This window comes from Pristiophorus japonicus, chromosome 5 (genome assembly GCF_044704955.1).
Source record: "Pristiophorus japonicus isolate sPriJap1 chromosome 5, sPriJap1.hap1, whole genome shotgun sequence".
NCBI lineage: Eukaryota > Metazoa > Chordata > Chondrichthyes > Pristiophoridae > Pristiophorus > Pristiophorus japonicus.
Genome location: NC_091981.1, coordinates 34,751,371 through 34,770,397, shown reverse-complemented (window position 1 = coordinate 34,770,397; position 19,027 = coordinate 34,751,371). Strand labels below are relative to the sequence as shown.

The 19,027-nt window shown below is 42.2% G+C and overlaps 1 protein-coding gene across 4 annotated transcripts in view; it reads right to left on the bottom strand.

Annotated features, from left to right (window-relative positions):
* Window positions 1-1,263: 1,263 nt before the first annotated feature.
* nkd2b (NKD inhibitor of WNT signaling pathway 2b) overlaps window positions 1,264-19,027 on the bottom strand; it is a 138,757-nt gene continuing 120,993 nt past the window's right edge. Inside the window, exons 2-8 of one of the 4 annotated variants that reach the window (XM_070880498.1) lie at window positions 17,662-18,012; window positions 16,167-16,294; window positions 14,582-14,677; window positions 11,982-12,129; window positions 9,264-9,348; window positions 6,794-6,921; window positions 1,264-3,660 (exon numbers count right to left, since the gene is read on the bottom strand). In XM_070880498.1, the coding sequence (XP_070736599.1) occupies window positions 3,107-3,660; window positions 6,794-6,921; window positions 9,264-9,348; window positions 11,982-12,129; window positions 14,582-14,677; window positions 16,167-16,294; window positions 17,662-17,683 (1,161 nt within the window). In that variant the 5' untranslated portion in view covers window positions 17,684-18,012 and the 3' untranslated portion in view covers window positions 1,264-3,106. The remainder of the gene's footprint in view (window positions 3,661-6,793; window positions 6,922-9,263; window positions 9,349-11,981; window positions 12,130-14,581; window positions 14,678-16,166; window positions 16,295-17,661; window positions 18,013-19,027) is intronic. The other 3 variants (XM_070880495.1, XM_070880496.1, XM_070880497.1) reach the window with 3 other exon arrangements.

The following is a 19,027-nucleotide window of genomic DNA, read 5'->3' as shown; positions in this document are numbered from 1 at the left end:
CTGTTAGCAGGCCTATAAACTACTCCCACCACTATTTTCTGCCACTTGTTATTCCTTATCTCCACCCATACTGATTCTACTTCCTGATCTTCCGAGCAGAGATCCTTTCTCTCTACTGTCCTTATGTCATTCTTTATCAGGGCTATCCCGCCCCATCCCTTCTTTACCATGCTGCCCGTTTTCTTGAAATGTCAAGTACCTTGGAACATTCAATTCTCAGTTTCTATCTTTCTTGATTTGTCTTTTTCTATATTTCTCGATCTGTCAGTTTCGCTTTTTACCTGTCTGTGTCTAAGATATTCAGCTCTTTTACCCTTACCTCGTTTTCAACAGAAACATTAGCAAACCTTAATTTTCCAATTTACATTTAAAAAAAAAAACAGAATTTCCAATGCTAGGAAAGGACCCAAATTGGACATTGTATTTTAATTTTTTTTAAATTAATCTATTGATTTCCAATTACAGGTACTGTAGTGTAGTGGTTGTTACTGGACTAATAACCCAGAGAATACAAGTTCAAATCCCAATGGCAGTTTGAGAATTTGAATTCAGTTTTTTTTTTTAAATTCTGGAAATAAAAAGCTGGAATCACTAAAAAGTGGCCATGAAGCTGTCAAATTGATGTATAACCCAATTGTTTCACTAATGTCCTTTAGGGAAGGAAACCGTCTGTCCTTACCTGGTTTGGCCGATATGTGGCCCCAGTCCCACACCAAAGTGGTTGATTCTTAACTGCCCTCTGAAGTGGCCTAGCAAGCCACTCAGTTGCATCAAACTGCTTTGGGCAACTAGCAATGGGCAATAAATGCTGGCCTTGCCAGCAACAGCCCGAGAATGAATTTTTTAAAAAAGTGTAAAAGACTGCTTTATTGTAAAAGTGGCCATGTCCTCGTGAAAGAAAGTGGAACTGCATCATAGGGATAGCAACAGTCTCTTCAAATAAAACCTGGGTCCCCAGAAAATAGATGATGAAGAAAACCCATTAATGTTCATGAATCTCCAGCTTGTATATGGTCTTAGTACACCAGTGAAGTTTTGAGAGCTGCTTATAGTTTGTGTTTGTAAAAACTTTTAGTAAACAAGAATGCAAGACCAATATATTCTGCAACAAGGTATCACCATCTCTAAATCATCTTCAGTGTCACAGTTAAGGAAGAATAAGAGATGTCTGGCAAATCAACTGGGGATTCTTGCCCAACTTTACACTTCAAATGAAAACAGATTGCTTGCCGTTAAATAAATAATACATTTAATTAAGTCCATGTACAATACTATACAAAAATCGCAGTGAAATCCAATAAAGTAGAACTATTATGAAAGGTCTTTTTTTTTTACAAAAATATCACTACAATATGGTATTGGTTACTTTTGATAACATATCTGGGAGAATACTGTCGACATAATATGGGGAAAAATCCACACAAAACTGGAATGTAAGAAAAGTATTACAGTAACATATTGCTTTTGTTCCTAAATAAGAGTGTCACTCTGAGAAAGTGTTGATCTTGACCAAGAGTTCGATATAGAGCTTGATGACCTATAGTATAGAAGTTTCCCTGGCAACGATACAAGAAAATATATTTTTGTACAAACAACAGGTTGCAGAGGGATTCGGACATGGGTTTTGTATTAAAAGCAGAATTACCTAGATAGGGAATAGTTTTTTCTTTAAGCTCACTTCAGTTCCTGGAATAGGCTGTTCTAAACGTTTGCAGAGAGTTTATGTTATGTTATGTCAACTTTTTCAAAGCTTTTGTTTAAGAAAAGCAATTTAGCGGCAGAGGCGAAGATATTATGGCATCACCCATCATTCTCTGTTTTCAAGACACTTTAGCATGGGAGCAATAAAATCGGTGTGTGGCACCAGGGTGTGGCAATTGTATCAGCAGCCGACTCACCAATCCAGCCGCACTTGCTTCTTAAAGGTTTAAAGTCTCTGGGTTTTGGTGGGGTGGGGGGGGGGGGGGGGGGAAAGAAAGAAAAAAGTGCTTGGCAGAGCTTCTTGTAACTGGCTTGCAAATACACCCCAAGATCATGTAATCACATCGAAACACGTCACGGAGTCACATGAGAAAAAACGATGCAGAGTCTCTCATCCTTAAGAAAAAAAATATTGGCCAACGCTTCCCTATGAAGACAGGACCCTATCGCTGGGAGTCAGCATCGATGAGAAACCGAAGGTATAACTAAAAAATAAAAAAGATTTCTCAATATATGAATAAATTATATTTTAAAAATGATTACTATGTGTTACATTCATCCTTATGGTGTTATTAATACATGCTGACAGACTATTCTAAGTGTCAGTTCATAACACAATACACTTCAAATGGTGCCTACAGTAAAGCTAGTCTTGCTTTGACAGAAGAAGCCCGCTCCGAAATTGCTTGCGGAATGAGCTTAGGGCTTCTATTATAGAGATAGTTTGTCTTGGTCGCTCAGACCCACAGTACCACAGAGCGTGCAAGCAAGAAGTATTTTCAGTCCAGTATAAAATCGAAGTTCCTTTCAGCTAATAAAACATAATCAATTCGGACATTTATATTTCTTTACGCAGCAGAGTAATGGCAGTGGTGTTTCAAATTTTCTTGGATCATTTTTTCATTGTTATATAATATATATATATAAAAAAAAAACAAGATATAAAGTAGGCCTGTGCTTCATGGTGGGCAGCCTTGTGTGTAGCCAAGAAGCTGCACATCTCACCTGAGTCATGCAGACATTGGGGAGAAGATAAGTGATTATTATCCCTAGAGACTTGCACATGTCAGTTCAAACTTTCCTTTTTTTTTATATAATCGTGAGAAAAATGCAACTTGATAAGAGTCGACATGTTGAGTTTTGAAGCCAGTTAGTTCCCAACTATTGCTCGTGTACACCTCAACGTGTCAGTTCAAAAGTGGCCACCGCCACAGTACTACATACTTTTTTTTGGTCTTATAATACTCCTGTGAAGCGCCTTGGGATGTTTTACGACGTCAAAGGCACTACACAAATACAAGTTGTTGTTGTTATATGTGCAGAAAGCACAGTAATCATGGAGACAGGCCAACGTCCAGCCCTCAAACATGAGGCATTTCTCTTGCTTGCTGCCGTTACCGGCTCCTCATGACTGGTGGTAATGGTGGTAGTGATGGTGGTGATGGTGTTCGTGGTGGTGGTGATGCTCATGTCTCTGAATGACAGGCATGACGTAACCATCGCTGGACATGACCGGCGGCAGATCCCGGACGAATTCCTGCTCCAGCGCCGGCGGTTGAACGTGGGCCGACTTCAGCGGGGCGTGGCTGTCTTTCATCCGTTGCCTGTACTTTTTATGGCTGTGTTGCTGGAGGTGATGGTGGTCGTGTCCCGCGTGGTTGGGCTGGGAGTGGTAGTGTGGGCCTTTCCCCGCCTTATTTCCGCCACCCTGGCTGGGCGTGGCAGGAGCTTTCCCCACCCCTTTGGGGGACTTCCCGAGCGGCTTCTCCTGGCATTTCAGCCGCTGGTGCATTTCGCCCGACCGGAGCTCACCCACGCTCGTCGGAGAAGGCTGGTCCAGGAGGATCTGGGATCGACGATGGTGGCTGCTGTGGGTCTCCGATTCTTGAGATTGTGACCGATTCTGGGAGTGAGCATTTTTCCCATGGTGCTCTTGCCTGGTCTGCAAAGGTGGGGACCCTGAAAGAGAAGGGGATAAGCCAGCGTTAACGGAATGAGACGAGCCGATTAGCAGAGACAACATCGCATTTTCAATAGGTCTGATAATTTTGAGAAGACCAAAAAGAGACCTGATAGAGGTAGTTATAATTATGAAGTGGTTCGATAGGGTGGATGTGGAGATATTGTTTCCAATAGTGGGTGAGTTCAGAACAAAGGGGCATAAATATAAAAGATAGTCACCAACTGATCAAATGAAGTAGTTAGGAGAAATTTCTTTACACTGAGAATGGTGAGAATTTCAAACATGCTGCCACATGGGAGTGACTGAAGCAGATAGCATTGATGCAATTAAAGGGAGACTTAAGAACATAAGAAATAGGAGCAGGAATAGGCCATTTGGCGCCTTGAGCCTGCTTCGCCATTCAATAAGATCTTGGCTGATCGGATCTTGGCCTCAACTCTATTTTCCTGCCCACTCCCCATAACCCTCGACTCCCCTATCATTCAAAAATCTGTCTATCTCCAACTTAAATATATTCAATGACCCAGTCTCCACAGCTCTCTGGGGTAGAGAATTCCAAAGATTCACGACCCTTTGAGGGAAGAAATTCCTCCTCATCTCTGTTTTAAATGGGCGACCCCTTATTCTGAAACTATATGATATGATGCATAGATGAGGGAGAAGGGAAGAGAGGGATATGGAGACAGGGCAGGCAGAGGTAATTAAGTGGGAGGAGACTCACGTGGTGTATAAACACCGGCACAGACCAGTTGGGCCGAATGGCCCGTTTCTGTGCTGTGTAGATTCTATGTAATATAATTCTATGCAACACAATAAGCTTTAACATGGTTCACAGCCAAAATGGAATTAGGATTTTTGCATTCAGACACAGGCCAAGTGTCCCTTCATTGGGTTTCCATTTGCACTGGGGAAAGATGGAAACAGTGACCACTGCCCTATTGCAGGAATTCTGCTTTCATCGGTCAGCATGTGAACAGCAGCCTGTGTGTCAGTCATTCCAAATTACACGGCCCACTTTTCCAGGATTCAAGGTCAACCTTTTAAGTGTGCCCTAGAGTTCTGGTGTTTTGCTGCGTCTTGGGGCGGTTAATTTATTGTCGAGTGTGAATGAAACTTGGCTACCTTCCAGCCCTCTGTGTATTTGTACAGGAGATAAGTTCCTGCATTTGTGTGGATCATGTAGCGCTGGGCACAGGCAGCCGTCCAATTTGGCACCATCGCTGCCCTGCTTTGATCTGAAAAGGAAATCAGTTCTTAACCCCATCAGTGCCAAAACCATATGGGAGCCCACAAAATGCCAGAATGCTGCTAAGTCGTCCGTGAAGGCTAGATTTGTCCCAAGCCATCTGTTTTTTCAGCAGACTTCATTAACGCTACATACCACCAATTTATATTAGTTCTACATGGACAGTGTGTGGTCGCCTACCCCTTTTGTTCTCTTAATTGAAGCATTACTTCAGTGCTGTCCAATAGAAATCGCTGACTAGCCACAGGTGTTACCATGGCAACAGTTTTAGCCACAGGCACTGATTTTAGTAGAAAATGCCTCACACACACACACACACACACACACACACACGTAAATGTGCTCCACAAACATCCACCCCTCTTATGTAACCAAGGAAGTAAAGCAGCCACAACGATCTAAAATATACTCGCACACTGCTTTCGTCTTACCATTTTATCAACAAATGCACAAAAAGGTTAAAGTTCACATGCATACACCATGCGAGAGAGAGTATGGAGATCACATGCCCAACAGCCAGTGTTTATTCCTCATTTTTTATTTACTAATCAGAAATGCAGTTAGCCACATCTGGATTTCAGGTTCGCCATATGCGACTTGTGGCTAATTTATTGGACTATTCAAAAGTTGTTTGGTTGTCTCCAAGTGAATCAACTCTAACTGGGAGGTGTGCAGGCAACCAATCACTAAACAGCAATGAACTAGCAGCCACATCCAATATTGCAGACTTGGCCTGCAATGTTATCTTTCCGGTAACCTCAAGAGTGTTCAGCGCAACTGCAATAATGGATAATACAAAATGATTCTTGCAACTTTAAGATCGGAATCTCGAGGCTATACTGATGGGAAAAAAGTCTTCCTTTCAGTCCCAAAAAGAAGAGGGTTTAGGTGACTTTAAACCAATTACTAGTGTGGGGGGGGGGGGGGGCAGGAGTCTGCTTCTTTGTGATAACCGTAATTTGTAAACTCACTCAAGTCACATGACCATGTGGAAAAAAGAAGAAAACAGAAGCTTTTCTGAGGTTTGAGGTCATTGTTAAAGCAGTTAACTTGTACTGTACCCGATCTAAGGTTGAAAATGTTCACGCGTCTTTCAGTCCAATTAGGAGGGAAAAAAATAACACCCTCCCCCACCCACCCACCCCCCCCAAAAAAAAATGCTCCTGTGGAAATAAACTGAAGAACAATCTGGGCAACAGCACATTCCACTTGGGTGGGGATGTTACTCGATTTATTTGAAAGTTTCCATTAGTCAGGCAGATTATGTTTCAGCTCAAAGACGGGGAGGGATGATAGGCAGGGAGGCATGAATGAGCTGTCCAACCAATAGTTTGCTGTGGTCATTAACAAGTCGCTGGGCTTTATAGGTCCCTCTATTTACAATCGTGTGGCTTCATCGCACTGCAGGAGGCAACTTCCTGCTCTATTCAGGGGGGAAATTGAGCTTGTTCTTGATGGGCACCGAACGCAAGGAAGTTATGATAAACCTTTATAAATTACTGGTTGGGCCGCAATTGTGTATAATTCTGGGTACAACACTTCAGGAAGGCAGTCAGAGCCTTGGAGAGGGCGCAGAGGAGATTTACTAGAATGGTACCAATTATGTGGAGAGACTGGAAAAACTGAGATTGTTCTCCTTGGAGCAGAGATGGGCAAGGCAGATTGAATAGAAGAGTGCAAAATGATGAGGGGTTTTGACAGAGTAGATAGGGAGAAGCTGTTTCTATTAGCAGGAGGGTTAGTAATCAGAGGAAACAGATTTAAGATAATTGGCAAAAGAATCAGAGGGCAGATAAGGAGAAATATTTTTACGCAGCGAGTTATGATGATCTGGAAATACTCTTCCTTGGTTAGGAAAAGTAACAGCCATTTTATTTCTATACCTGGTCCAAATTTGGATGTGTAGTTTTCTATCCCAGCCAAGTCTAAGTAATGGTTTCTTCTCTCGGTGTTTTCATCTACACAGTAATGCTCACGAATATTTGAATTCTGCTGGTCACTGTTGTATCTTCTGCAAGAAAACAGAACTCAATCAAGATTCTTTTTCAGCCTTCCAGTGTTGACTCAAGCCCAACATATTAACAGCTCATATCTCAACGCGAACTCAGCTTGGGTTGAACCCAAGGCCAGTTTCCTCAACCCAAACCCATTAATAGCAAGGTCAAAGCCTTGATTTCCCTAAACCTGGAACAAGGTTTAATTTCATTTCAAAATACCTCCCTTGATATCTTCCCTCTTTTTGGTTGAACGTTAACCTGGCAGATTTCCAGCCAATCTGCAGCTCTCAAAGCATGGCATAATAAAGGCATCCATAACCTGGGCACTTATAATTAATAAAAGTCTCTTCAAAATATTCACAGTACATGACCAGTGAAAGAAAACTGGTCCCTTTAAAAAAGTGAGTGGAAAATCTAGAATCCAGGGATAATAAAAAGCAGAGTTATCAACTAGTTACTTCCCATTGGTCTTTACCCAGGAAGAACAGGAAAAGTTGCTTAAGCAGGACAACTGATTTCCAGGATCACTCAAGAAGCATGCCAAGTGGCTAGCAGCAAATACTGATGGCCATGTAGGGTCATTAAACGATGGTACTCCAAACACACAAACTAGCCGATGCAGATTTGAATCTGTTAAGTCTTAAGAGTTAAAATCTAAAATGAATGGAGCTTTAATAAAGGTCATTAGTAATTTCATTACATTTGGGAGATTCAGGAGGATTGATAATTGGCACTAGTTTTCAAAAAAAGGATTGAGGAATAGCAGGATACTATAGCACATCAGGTTTGAAATGATTGAATGAACACAGTGAAAGAGGCCCAACTTGTTAAAGGGCAGTTAGCAGAAATTCAAGAAAAGGAGGCTAGCTGATGTTTTATTGAAGAGATTGTGGCTACGAGGGAAGAGCAGAGGAGTGGGACTAATTGGATAGCTCTTTCAAAGAGCTAGCATAGACACGATGGGCCGAATGGCGGCCTTTTATATTGGAAGAATCCACGACAGTGGGAAGGGGACTTACAGCTGATATATACTTGGAAACTTGAGACATTTTGGCAATTTATGTATAAAATAACACGAGACAACATCTGGTATTGGCCAAGCAATAGGCTCAAACCAGGAAACAAAGGACAGCCATCAATGAGGCCAGAATGAAGATAGATACTCAGTGAATAGCCTTGTTTTTTTATAAACTATATTAATGGATAAGGATACTGCAAGTAAAGTTTACAAGATAGCAGATATCAAAATAGGAGGCTGGTTAAATAATGAAAAGCAATGCAATCAGATTCAGAAGGATTTAGGTAGCCCATTGAGGTCCAGTGTTAAACGGAACAATGGTGCTGTGTGCTGAATAGGACAGAGCGAAGGCATTAGAGAGGATTAAGCTATGAAGTCATAAGCATTATGGTGAGCCGCAGCAATAAAATAATATACAAATGAAAAGGCACTGGTTCAACCTCAGCTGGAGAAAAGATGTGCAATTCTCATCACCTCACAAAAATTAATGCAGATGATAGAGGCCATCTTGTCTATAAAAGCCTATGAAGATGTTTTGTGATTGATTCCAAAGATGATCCTATCCAAAAGGCCATTTCAGAGATTGAGCACTCTTTGTGGGACACTTGTCAGGAATTTGCTTTTCAACAGTTTTGTATTTATGTCCACAACCAATTGGTACCTAATCTAATCATAGAGAAGATATTGTGACCCAAGCCACAAGAGGAGGTGAGAAACAGATAGCAAGAAGATAAGTTACGAAGAAAAGTCAAAGAAGTTGGATAAGATGGCACTTTGACATAACCCAATTGAAGTTTAAAGATATAGATGAAATTGACAGACAAATTGTTCACTATGGTCAAATCCAGAGGAGCACATGTTTAAAAATTAGGAAATTGGGAGCAAGGAAAGAAGTTCAAGGATAGTAGAGTTGCAGAATAAATTGTCGGGAAAGGAGAGAATAAGTGGTTCTCAGAAATATTTGGATGCCCTTCGATGGAGAAGAGATTGAGGAATGTGGCGAGTACAGTGGGATTAATCTGTGAAAAAGGGTAAGTTTATTCCTAAAATATCTTGGGGATTATTTTGCAAAGTTGCTCTCCCAGCATGGAGAGCCAGCAACAACACCACAGGATTGATTATGCAGCCTGTGTTCCTCTCTAGCCAGAATATCCACTGGAAGTTAAGCCTCACAGAATCACACCTCTCAACGACTCGATCGTGCTGCATTTTACTGAGAAACCAGCAACAAATTCAAGCGCTCAGCACGCCAAGCACTTCATCTCCCTTTTCAATGATCCTTGTAATGGGAGATCAGATCAGAAATGTGTTGGAGGAGATGGATTAAGCCTGCAGTACCTCAGCTGGGCAGAGAGCCTTTTGTCCGCGCTCTTCATTTCCTCCGTGTGTTCAGCTTCATTCCTGCACCGACCGCTTTCGCGATCTGCAAAAGGTAAACATAAATATCGGTCCATAAACCTGCTGAGCTCAGCCGGTGCTCACTGCATCCTCAGCTCCCATACTCCTCAGCCCCTCATGTTTCTACAGCAGTGGTGGAGGACAGAGTGGGATCTGGGATTGAATTCACGCAGAGAATAAAAATCATCTCTCCCTCCCTCCCTCTCAGCTGTAAGATACATGAATTGAATTCTGACTGTTTCAATCCAGTCCTTAGTGGGCGTGAATCAACTGGACAAACTACCTATAAATTGGTGCAAATAGCTCTCTCACTCAGCGGCTGCAAGAGGGGCTGGGGAAATAGAAAAGTCACACTCTCATCGTAGGGTTTAAGAGGATGGAGTTAACGGGGAACAAAGAAATGGCGGACCAATTGAACAAGTACTTTGGTTCGGTATTCACTGAGGAGGATACAAACAACCTTCCGGATATAAAAGGGGTCGGAGGGTCTAGTAAGGAGGAGGAACTGAGGGAAATCCTTATTAGTCGGGAAATTGTGTTGGGGAAATTGATGGGATTGAAGGCCGATAAATCCCCAGGGCCTGATGGACTGCATCCCAGAGTACTTAAGGAGGTGGCCTTGGAAATAGTGGATGCATTGACAGTCATTTTCCAACATTCCATTGACTCTGGATCAGTTCCTATGGAGTGGAGGGTAGCCAATGTAACCCCACTTTTTAAAAAAGGAGGGAAGAGAGAAAACAGGGAATTACAGACCGGTCAGCCTGACATCGGTAGTGGGTAAAATGATGGAATCAATTATTAAGGATGTCATAGCAGTGCATTTGGAAAGAGGTAATATGATAGGTCCAAGTCAGCATGGATTTGTGAAAGGGAAATCATGCTTGACAAATCTTCTGGAATGTTTTGAGGATGTTTCCAGTAGAGTGGACAAGGGAGAACCAGTTGATGTGGTATATTTGGACTTTCAGAAGGCTTTCGACAAGGTCCCACACAAGAGATTAATGTGCAAAGTTAAAGCACATGGGATTGGGGGTAGTGTGCTGACATGGATTGAGAACTGGTTGTCAGACAGGAAACAAAGAGTAGGAGTAAATGGGGACTTTTCAGAATGGCAGGCAGTGACTAGTGGGGTACCGCAAGGTTCTGTGCTGGGGCCCCAGCTGTTTACACTGTATATTAATGATTTAGACGAGGGGATTAAATGTAGTATCTCCAAATTTGCGGATGACACGAAGTTGGGTGGCAGTGTGAGCTGCGAGGAGGATGCTATGAGGCTGCAGAGCGACTTGGATAGGTTAGGTGAGTGGGCAAATGTATGGCAGATGAAGTATAATGTGGATAATTGTGAGGTTATCCACTTTGGTGGTAAAAAGAGAGACACAGACTATTATCTGAATGGTGACAGATTAGGAAAAGGGGAGGTGCAAAGAGACCTGGGTGTCATGGTACATCAGTCATTGAAGGTTGGCATGCAGGTACAGCAGGCGGTTAAGAAAGCAAATGGCATGTTGGCCTTCATAGCGAGGGGATTTGAGTACAAGGGCAGGGAGGTGTTGCTACAATTGTACAGGGCCTTGGTGAGGCCACACCTGGAGTATTGTGTACAGTTTTGGTCTCCTAACCTGAGGAAGGACATTCTTGCTATTGAGGGAATGCAGCGAAGGTTCACCAGACTGATTCCCAGGATGGCGGGACTGACCTATCAAGAAAGACTGGATCAACTGGGCTTGTATTCACTGGAGTTCAGAAGAATGAGAGGGGACCTCATAGAAACGTTTAAAATTCTGACGGGGTTAGACAGGTTAGATGCAGGAAGAATGTTCCCAATGTTGGGGAAGTCCAGAACCAGGGGACACAGTCTAAGGATAAGGGGGAAGCCATTTAGGACCGAGATGAGGAGGAATTTCTTCACCCAGATAGTGGTGAACCTGTGGAATTCTCTACCACAGAAAGTTGTTGAGGCCAATTCACTAAATATATTCAAAAAGGAGTTAGATGAAGTCCTTACTACTAGGGGAATCAAGGGGTATGGTGAGAAAGCAGGAATGGGGTACTGAAGTTGAATGTTCAGCCATGAACTCATTGAATGGCGGTGCAGGCTAGAAGGGCCGAATGGCCTACCCCTGCACCTATTTTCTATGTTTCTATGTTTCTAAGACACATTGTTGGGGAAAGAGTAGACTGAACCTTACTTTTGTATTCTACCCATTTTTTCCCCCCTAAAGCCATCTTGCATTCTGCAGAATATTGTCAACTTAAGGATGCTCTGCACAGTAACCTCTTTTCTGTCATGAACAAACTCTCAGGTGGCACCCTCGACCAGAACACCCTCATTACTGGCACCAGGAGTGTCAGCTTAGATGCTATACTCTCAAGTCTCTGGAGTGGGACTTGAACCCATAACCTTCTGGCTCAGAAGCGAGAGGCTACCCACAAAGCCAAGACTAACATCGTGACAGTAATGGTGCAATGTGAAATTGTGGGGAGGGAAACATTTTCTTCCAAAAAAAAAAAAAATTAACACTTGCAGCACCACAGAGAGACTGGGCATTATATCAGGTAGTCTGAATACCTACCAGCAGAGAGACAGGCTCCAGGATAAAAACATTAAACAAAGGAGACTCTTTGATTGTACTCAAATGTCAATTGGTTTACCTTGACCATTGGCGAGCCCATCTTTTTTCCTATGGGAGGGTTCAGGGGTCACTGTCAACTTTACCCTCAGTGTCTTGCTGCTGGCAGACGATTGGTTTACCGAAGCATCTACAACTTCATAGATGGTGTGCATTAGGCTGGACATATCCTGCATGTAAAAAAAAAAAAGATATATACATCGTTAACAGCTACGTTTTAGTCAATGAAAAATCCTTGGCTGCAGAGAAGTTTTCCCCCCAGGTTAATGTATGGACACGTGCATTACCCAAACACTAGTCCAGGTCTTACAACAGTGACTACACTTCAAAAAGTACTTAATTGGTTGTAAAGCGCTTCAGGACATCGCAAGGTTGGGAAAACTTTGATATAAATGAAAGTCTTTCCTTTCTATACGATATCCTGCATCTCAAAAATGTAAATGCCCAATAACTTCTTAACTGTCCTGTTCAAATTCCAGGACCTTTAGTGTGCATCATTTTAGATTACTTAAGTTTTTGTCGTAGTGAAAAGAAAGTTATAAATTAACACTATGCCCAAGTTTCCTCATAGCAACAGCAGCAGGCCATTTAGCCCCTTGATCCTGTTACATAGGAACAGGAGTAGGCCATTGAGCTCCTCGTACTGGCTCCGCCATTCAATTAGATCATGGCTGATCTGTACCTCAACTCCAGTTACTTGTCTTTGCTTCTAATCCCTCAATTCCCTTGCCGAACAAAAATCTCGTGGTTTTGAAATTTTCAACTGACCCACCAGCCCCAGCCTTTTAAGGGAGAAGTCCAGATTTCCACTGCTGTGTGTGAAGTTGTTCATCCTGAGATCAGCCCTGAATAGACTAGCACTGATTTTAAGGTTATTCTTCCTTGTTCTGGACTCCCCCACCAAAGGAAATAGTTTCTCCATCTATCTCATCAACTCCTTCAGTTGATGGACACGAGTCAACAATGTGGGACATGGTTTGTATTTGTCTGCAAGGACATTTTTCCACATCACGAAGGCCCCATTGGTGAAGATATGATGCGCACTCTCCCTGGCCTGTGCGAAAGTGGTCGAGAAGTGCCCAACTACCATGTGACCAGTTGAATCCTGGTTGGTTGCAGGATTGAAGATGGTGTGGTGGCGCTTGCCCACTCTTCACAGTAAGGAAAATTCAAAAGATGTGTGAAAGATTGACCATGTTGGATGTCTCAGAGAGCACCATGGTGTTGGTGGCTAGAACGCGAGTGAATTGACAACGTAATTTTGATTTGTTCTACGCACTAGTGCTGCAGTGAGTGACAATGGAATCAAGTCACTGCTACAGCCACTAATCAACAAGGCATCATCTCACTTCGGGTCAGACCTTTACCCTGCCTTCTACTGCCAAAGCCCAGTCACCGCTTGTCCTATAATTAACCCACAATCAACAACGGCAAAAAAAGGAGAGTACCAGTTACAACTTACAGAAGGTTTCTCAACTTGAGCAATCCTGCTGAAACTTTAACCTTCAAATGAACAGTACTGATTCCCCATGACGATTTTTTTCAAAAGAAAGGCAAATTGTATAAAACTCGTAGTCCAAGAAACAGATGTTGGAGCAAAACAATTAAATAGTAAATGTGCACTATAATGGATGAAAGAACTTGTATAGAGATGGAGGACTGATCCAAAGCTAACAGGCTAAACATTCTTGGAATCTCATTGCAATAAAAACCTATCCCACTTGAGGTTCTCAGCAAGAGATTGTTCATTTCCTATTTTCAAAGAATTTGCCTGTATAACAATATTGTTTATTGGAGAAATTGTCTGAGCCTCTCTCATGCCTAACATTGTAGAGGAGCTAACCAAAAATGGACAAAACCTCTCGTCGAACATTCCTACCTCTCAGTCACCATCTGTGGGAAGGAAGGCGGGGGGGAGCGGGGGGCGGGAGCAGGTCTTCAGCTGAATTACTGTTTCTTCAGGCCTTAGTCTGCTTCAGGTCCCACGTAGCCAAGACTTGACTTCAGCTTATTGAGCGGTTTGCTCTACAACCCCAGTCCTCCCCCACCAATCAGGCAACTCTCACCCCATCCACTTATGGGACCAAAATGGTTCCTGGAATTACTCTAAAAGCAGCACCACCAGAAATCAGTTTAAAAAAACACTCCATTACCCACAAACCTATAAAGTTATAAATTAACACTATGCCTAGGTTTCCTCATAGCAACAGCATTAGGCCATTTAGCCCCTCGATCCTGTTACATAGGAACAGTAGGCTATTGAGCCCCTCATACCTGCTCTGCCATTCAATTAGATCATGACTGATCTTTACCTCAACTTCAGCAGAATATATTATATATATATATATATATATATATATATATAGATAATATATATGTTTTTAAAATCCCATTTGTGATCTTAACCTTAACCAATGGGATTTATGCACCATTACACCGTCAAGTTGTTTGCAATATAAGAGAGTCATAGATGGGCAAAGTATGAGGATGCTGGTTATGCACTCCCTACCAGTTCTCCCAACTACAAGCTGCTAAAAGTTACATCAGTCTGGTTTATATTGGCAATATGCACAAATTAACACACTATGATCTCCCAAGAAGCAGAAACAAATGTAAATGTACCTCCTTAGTAACCTTGCCACAGTTGTCAAAATCATAAAGAGTGAAGGTCCATTCCTGATGGTTATCTTCTTCAATAGACACGTCACACTCTAGCTCCTGAAAAGAAAGTGCATTTCTCTGTTCTAAATCTCTCCTCTACTTGCGGGATTCTTTCAACAGATTGAAATGTTGTCATAACTCAAAGGTACGTCGGAACACCAACATGTGGTGCAGCAGCAATGTGGAACCTAGGTTCACCATTAAGCTCTACTGCTGTAGGGAAGTGGTGGAGGCCAGGTATCTCCACTCGGAGGGACATTTCTGGAGGAGTTACTTGCCCATTTCAGAATTAACCAGCAACATTGCTGCCTTCATCTCGTTGCTTTCCTTTGAACCCCATTAGTTTAATTTTCTTTCACCTTTTATTTAATTTCTGGCCAATGGCATTGCTACATTCTTGCGGCATTTAAGCAGCAGCTTAAAATTAAAATGGTGTTTATTGCAAAATGACAGACACAAAGTTTTGGAAAAAAGCTATCAGCCCTTTCCTGTGGAATTGTGCCCAGGTTTCATCAATTAACAGGAAGGCTGATATCTTTTTTCCAAAACTCTGTTTGGCTGTCACATGCATTAAAAAAGGATGGATTACTCCTAATTTGTACTAGGCACTTAATCTCCTGTTTCGTTTAGCTTTAGCTCTACAAAATGGTTTCTGTGAATTACATGTTGGCATTGGTTGCACTGTCAATGTTGCAGTGCAGTAACATATCAATGAGGACATACGTTTAATGACTTCCTCAAACCTTGCTTCTTTGGCTTACAATAGAATATGGATCTCGTACTTGTTACAACACTCAGTTACCATGAAATATTCCAGTACATCTTTCTTGGAAGATGTTAGTATACAGGGAAAAGAGTTGCATAGACTAGACTTGTATTCCCAAGTATAGAAGATTAAGGGGTGATGTAATTGAGTTGTTTAAGATGATTAAACGATATGATAGGGGAGAGAGAAACTATTTGCTCTCTGGTGGGCAGTCCAGAATATGGGGGAATAACCTTAAAATTACAGCTAGGCCATTCAGCACTTCACCACAGGGCAAAAAAAATCTAGAACTCTTTCCCTCAAACTGTTGAGGCTCGGTCAATTGAAAATTTCAAAATGGAGATCGATAGATTTTTTGTTAGGCAAGAGTATGGAGCAAAGGCAGCTAAATGGAGTTAAGATACAGATCAGCCATGATCCAATTGAATGACGGAACAGGCACAAGTGGCTGAATGGCCTACTCCTATTCCTCCTCTACTCCCAGCAGGGACCCTAGCTTGAAGGTTGCACAGATCAGACAGACAAAGACTCCAGCACTGCAGCTGCACTTCTCCAACCCATACTCTGAGTGCAACTCCCTATTGGGATTGTAGAATTACCCCATATACCAGTATCTTCAGCCAACATACCATATAAACACGGCACTAACATCTGTTAAAGCATTTTGTTTTAAAATGGCCAAAGTCAACCATGTCTTCATTTTTTTTTGTAGGAATAGAACTTTCCCCTAAAATAATTTCTTGAATAACCATTCACCATCTCCCAGGTTTCAAAACTCACATCAAAGTTCAGCCGTTTCTTGCCTGTCCCTCTGCTGGTTTCTTTACTGGGACACTTTTCTCCATCTTCTTGACTGAAAGTTGATGTGAATCCATCACATGGCTCTGCCTTCTCTGGGGGGAGCACCACTGGTGAAGGAGTGGGGGGGGGAGGGGGAGAAAAAAAAATCAGATTATAAACATTTATGATTTATGATGATGCAGGGTCAGTTTATTAATTCTCAATATTTAGCGCCATTCAAGACCACCGGCCGCCCCAAGCCCCAAAGCGCTTTACAGCCAATAAATAATTTTTTGAAGTGTAGTCACTGTTATAATGTAGGAAACGTGAGCCAATTTCTGCACAAGCAAGCTCCACAAACAGCAATGTAATAAAGACCAGATAATCTGTTTGTGATGTTGGTTAAAGGATAAATATTAGCCAGGGCATCGAAGAGAACTCCCTCGCTCTTCTTTGAGCAGTGCCATGGGATCGTTTACATCCACCTGAGAAGGCAGACAGAGCCTTGGTTTAACGACTCATCCAAAATATGGCACCTCCAACAGTGCAGCACTCCCTCAGTGGTTCACTGAAGTGTCAATCTAGTGGGACTTGAACCCACAACCTTCTGACTCAGAGGTGAGAGTGCTACCAACTAGGCCATGGCTGATAATTGCATTTTATAATGGAACTTCAGCCACATGTGTGCTACAACTAAGGTCTCCCACCCCCTCTGCACTAAACACTTTTGTCATGTACACAACTAAATTACAGTTTTCACAAGCAGACAAGGGATCCCTCGGATACTGAAACCAGCATTCTTAACCTTCGGTGTGCGCGGATTGTCCCAGATTTAAAAAAAAAAATGAACCCTGAATCATGATAAATCACTTGGAGGACACAAAATGCTCGCCACATTCTTCCAGCAGATAAAAGCCATGCTCCCAGGCCAACGTGTGCAGGCTAAAACTTATTGATTAGATTTGTTTACAGAAACAAAGCAAAAAACCATGGCTCAGTGGTAGCACTCTCACCAGAGTCTGAAGGTTGCGGGTTCAAGACCCACTCCACAGACTGGAGCACAATCTCGACTGACACTCTTGGTGCAGTACTGAGGGTATCCAAAAGCACTTCACACCCAATGAAGTACTTTTGAAGTGTAGGCACCGTTGTAATGCAGGAAACACCGAGAAAAGACAAAAGACTTATAAAAACCAACCAATTCTGAAAGACCAGCCAGGGAAGTGTACCAATAAGCGATGGCAAATTAAACAAATGATTTTGGAAAAATAATGTGCCATTTCCCCCTCAATCTGTTTACTACAGGCTTAAAATAAGTTCTCACCAATAAAAATTTCAAAAAATACAAATTTTACAATAAAATTACCATTTTTATCCACAATATATATATTTGTCTGAATACTGTTATTAACATTTTTACTCAGATCATAGCCTCTCTCAAGGGCCCAAGCCTGTCATTTTTTTCAGCACAATCCCCGTAAGCTAATGGAGTTACCAATTAGAACGGTGCCCGCCATTCGCAGGATGCCAGAACCTGAGCGATGTGGAAAACCTTCTAAAGAGCATCGTGAATATTCTCCTCGTGCAAACGGAAGTGCGTCTTTTCCGAAGGTGCAACTGGATTTCTGAGTTTCACTGTTACTCCGTGTGTTAGTCGCGGCTCAGTCAGAAGGTTGAGGGTTCAAGTCCCACTCCAGAGACTCGAGCACAATGGCCTGGAATTTGCAGTCCGGATGATGGTGAACTAGCGACGTTTGCCGTTGTTTCACCTTTGAAACTGGCGCATGTGGAAATCCTGAAGTTGTGGTCTGTGCTGTGGCGCCCCCCCGTTCCCCTTCCACAGAGCCTGCAATCAGTGTAATCATTTAAAATCAGGGAAACTGAAAAACTTCAGTAATTCTGCTGTTAAATTTTCCCACTAAAGGTTAGACCCAAATGGATTCGGTGTAACGGGGGTTTTAGCAGTGTATTGACTGCTAAACAATGCTTATGGGCCTGAATAACTAATTTTGATTTTGTCAGTGAAATTTATCCGTTTTAATAAAAATGACATTTTTTAAAGAAACTTTAAAAAAGTTTGTTCATCTTTATATCAGGTTTGCCATTTCCCCATGTGAGAGCACCAATCTTTGTTTGGTCCTCAACATTTTTTTTTAAAGTTAGAATTTTAAGAGCTTCCCCACTCCCTGGTTTGCGGCCTGCGAGAATTCTGCATTTTGATTGGCTGTTTAGACAGCTCGTTGACATCACAGCATCATGCACAAGGGGATCGCCACTATACTCCGTTGATTTGAACTGAACGCTGGAAAACCCAAAGTTCTTGGCAGATCTGTGCGTGAAGCTTACTTCGGGGCCAGCGTCTTCGCTTTGCCACTGACCGCAAATTCCAGGCCTTTATTTAGGATGACAACCTATATATCGATTGGTCAAATCAAATCGCATGGGGTAGCCTGGAGGAGGAATTCATAGAATGCATACGGGATTGTTTCTTAGAACAGTATGTTACAGAACCTACAAGGGAGCAAGCTATCTTAGATCTGGTCCTGTGTAATGAGAAAGGAATAATAAATGATCTACGAGTAAAAGATCCTCTCGGAATGAGTGATCAAGTATGGTTGAATTTGTAATACAGATTGAGGTGAGGAAGTAGTGTCTCAAACGAGCATACTATGCTTAAACAAAGGGGACTACAGTGGGATGAGGGCAGAGTTAGCTAAAGTAGACTGGGAACACAGACTAAACAGTGGCACAATTGAGGAACAGTGGAGGACTTTTAAGGAGTTCTTTCATAGTGCTCAGCAAAAATATATTCCAGTGAAAAAGAAGGGAGGTAAGAGAAGGGATAACCAGCCGTGGCTAAC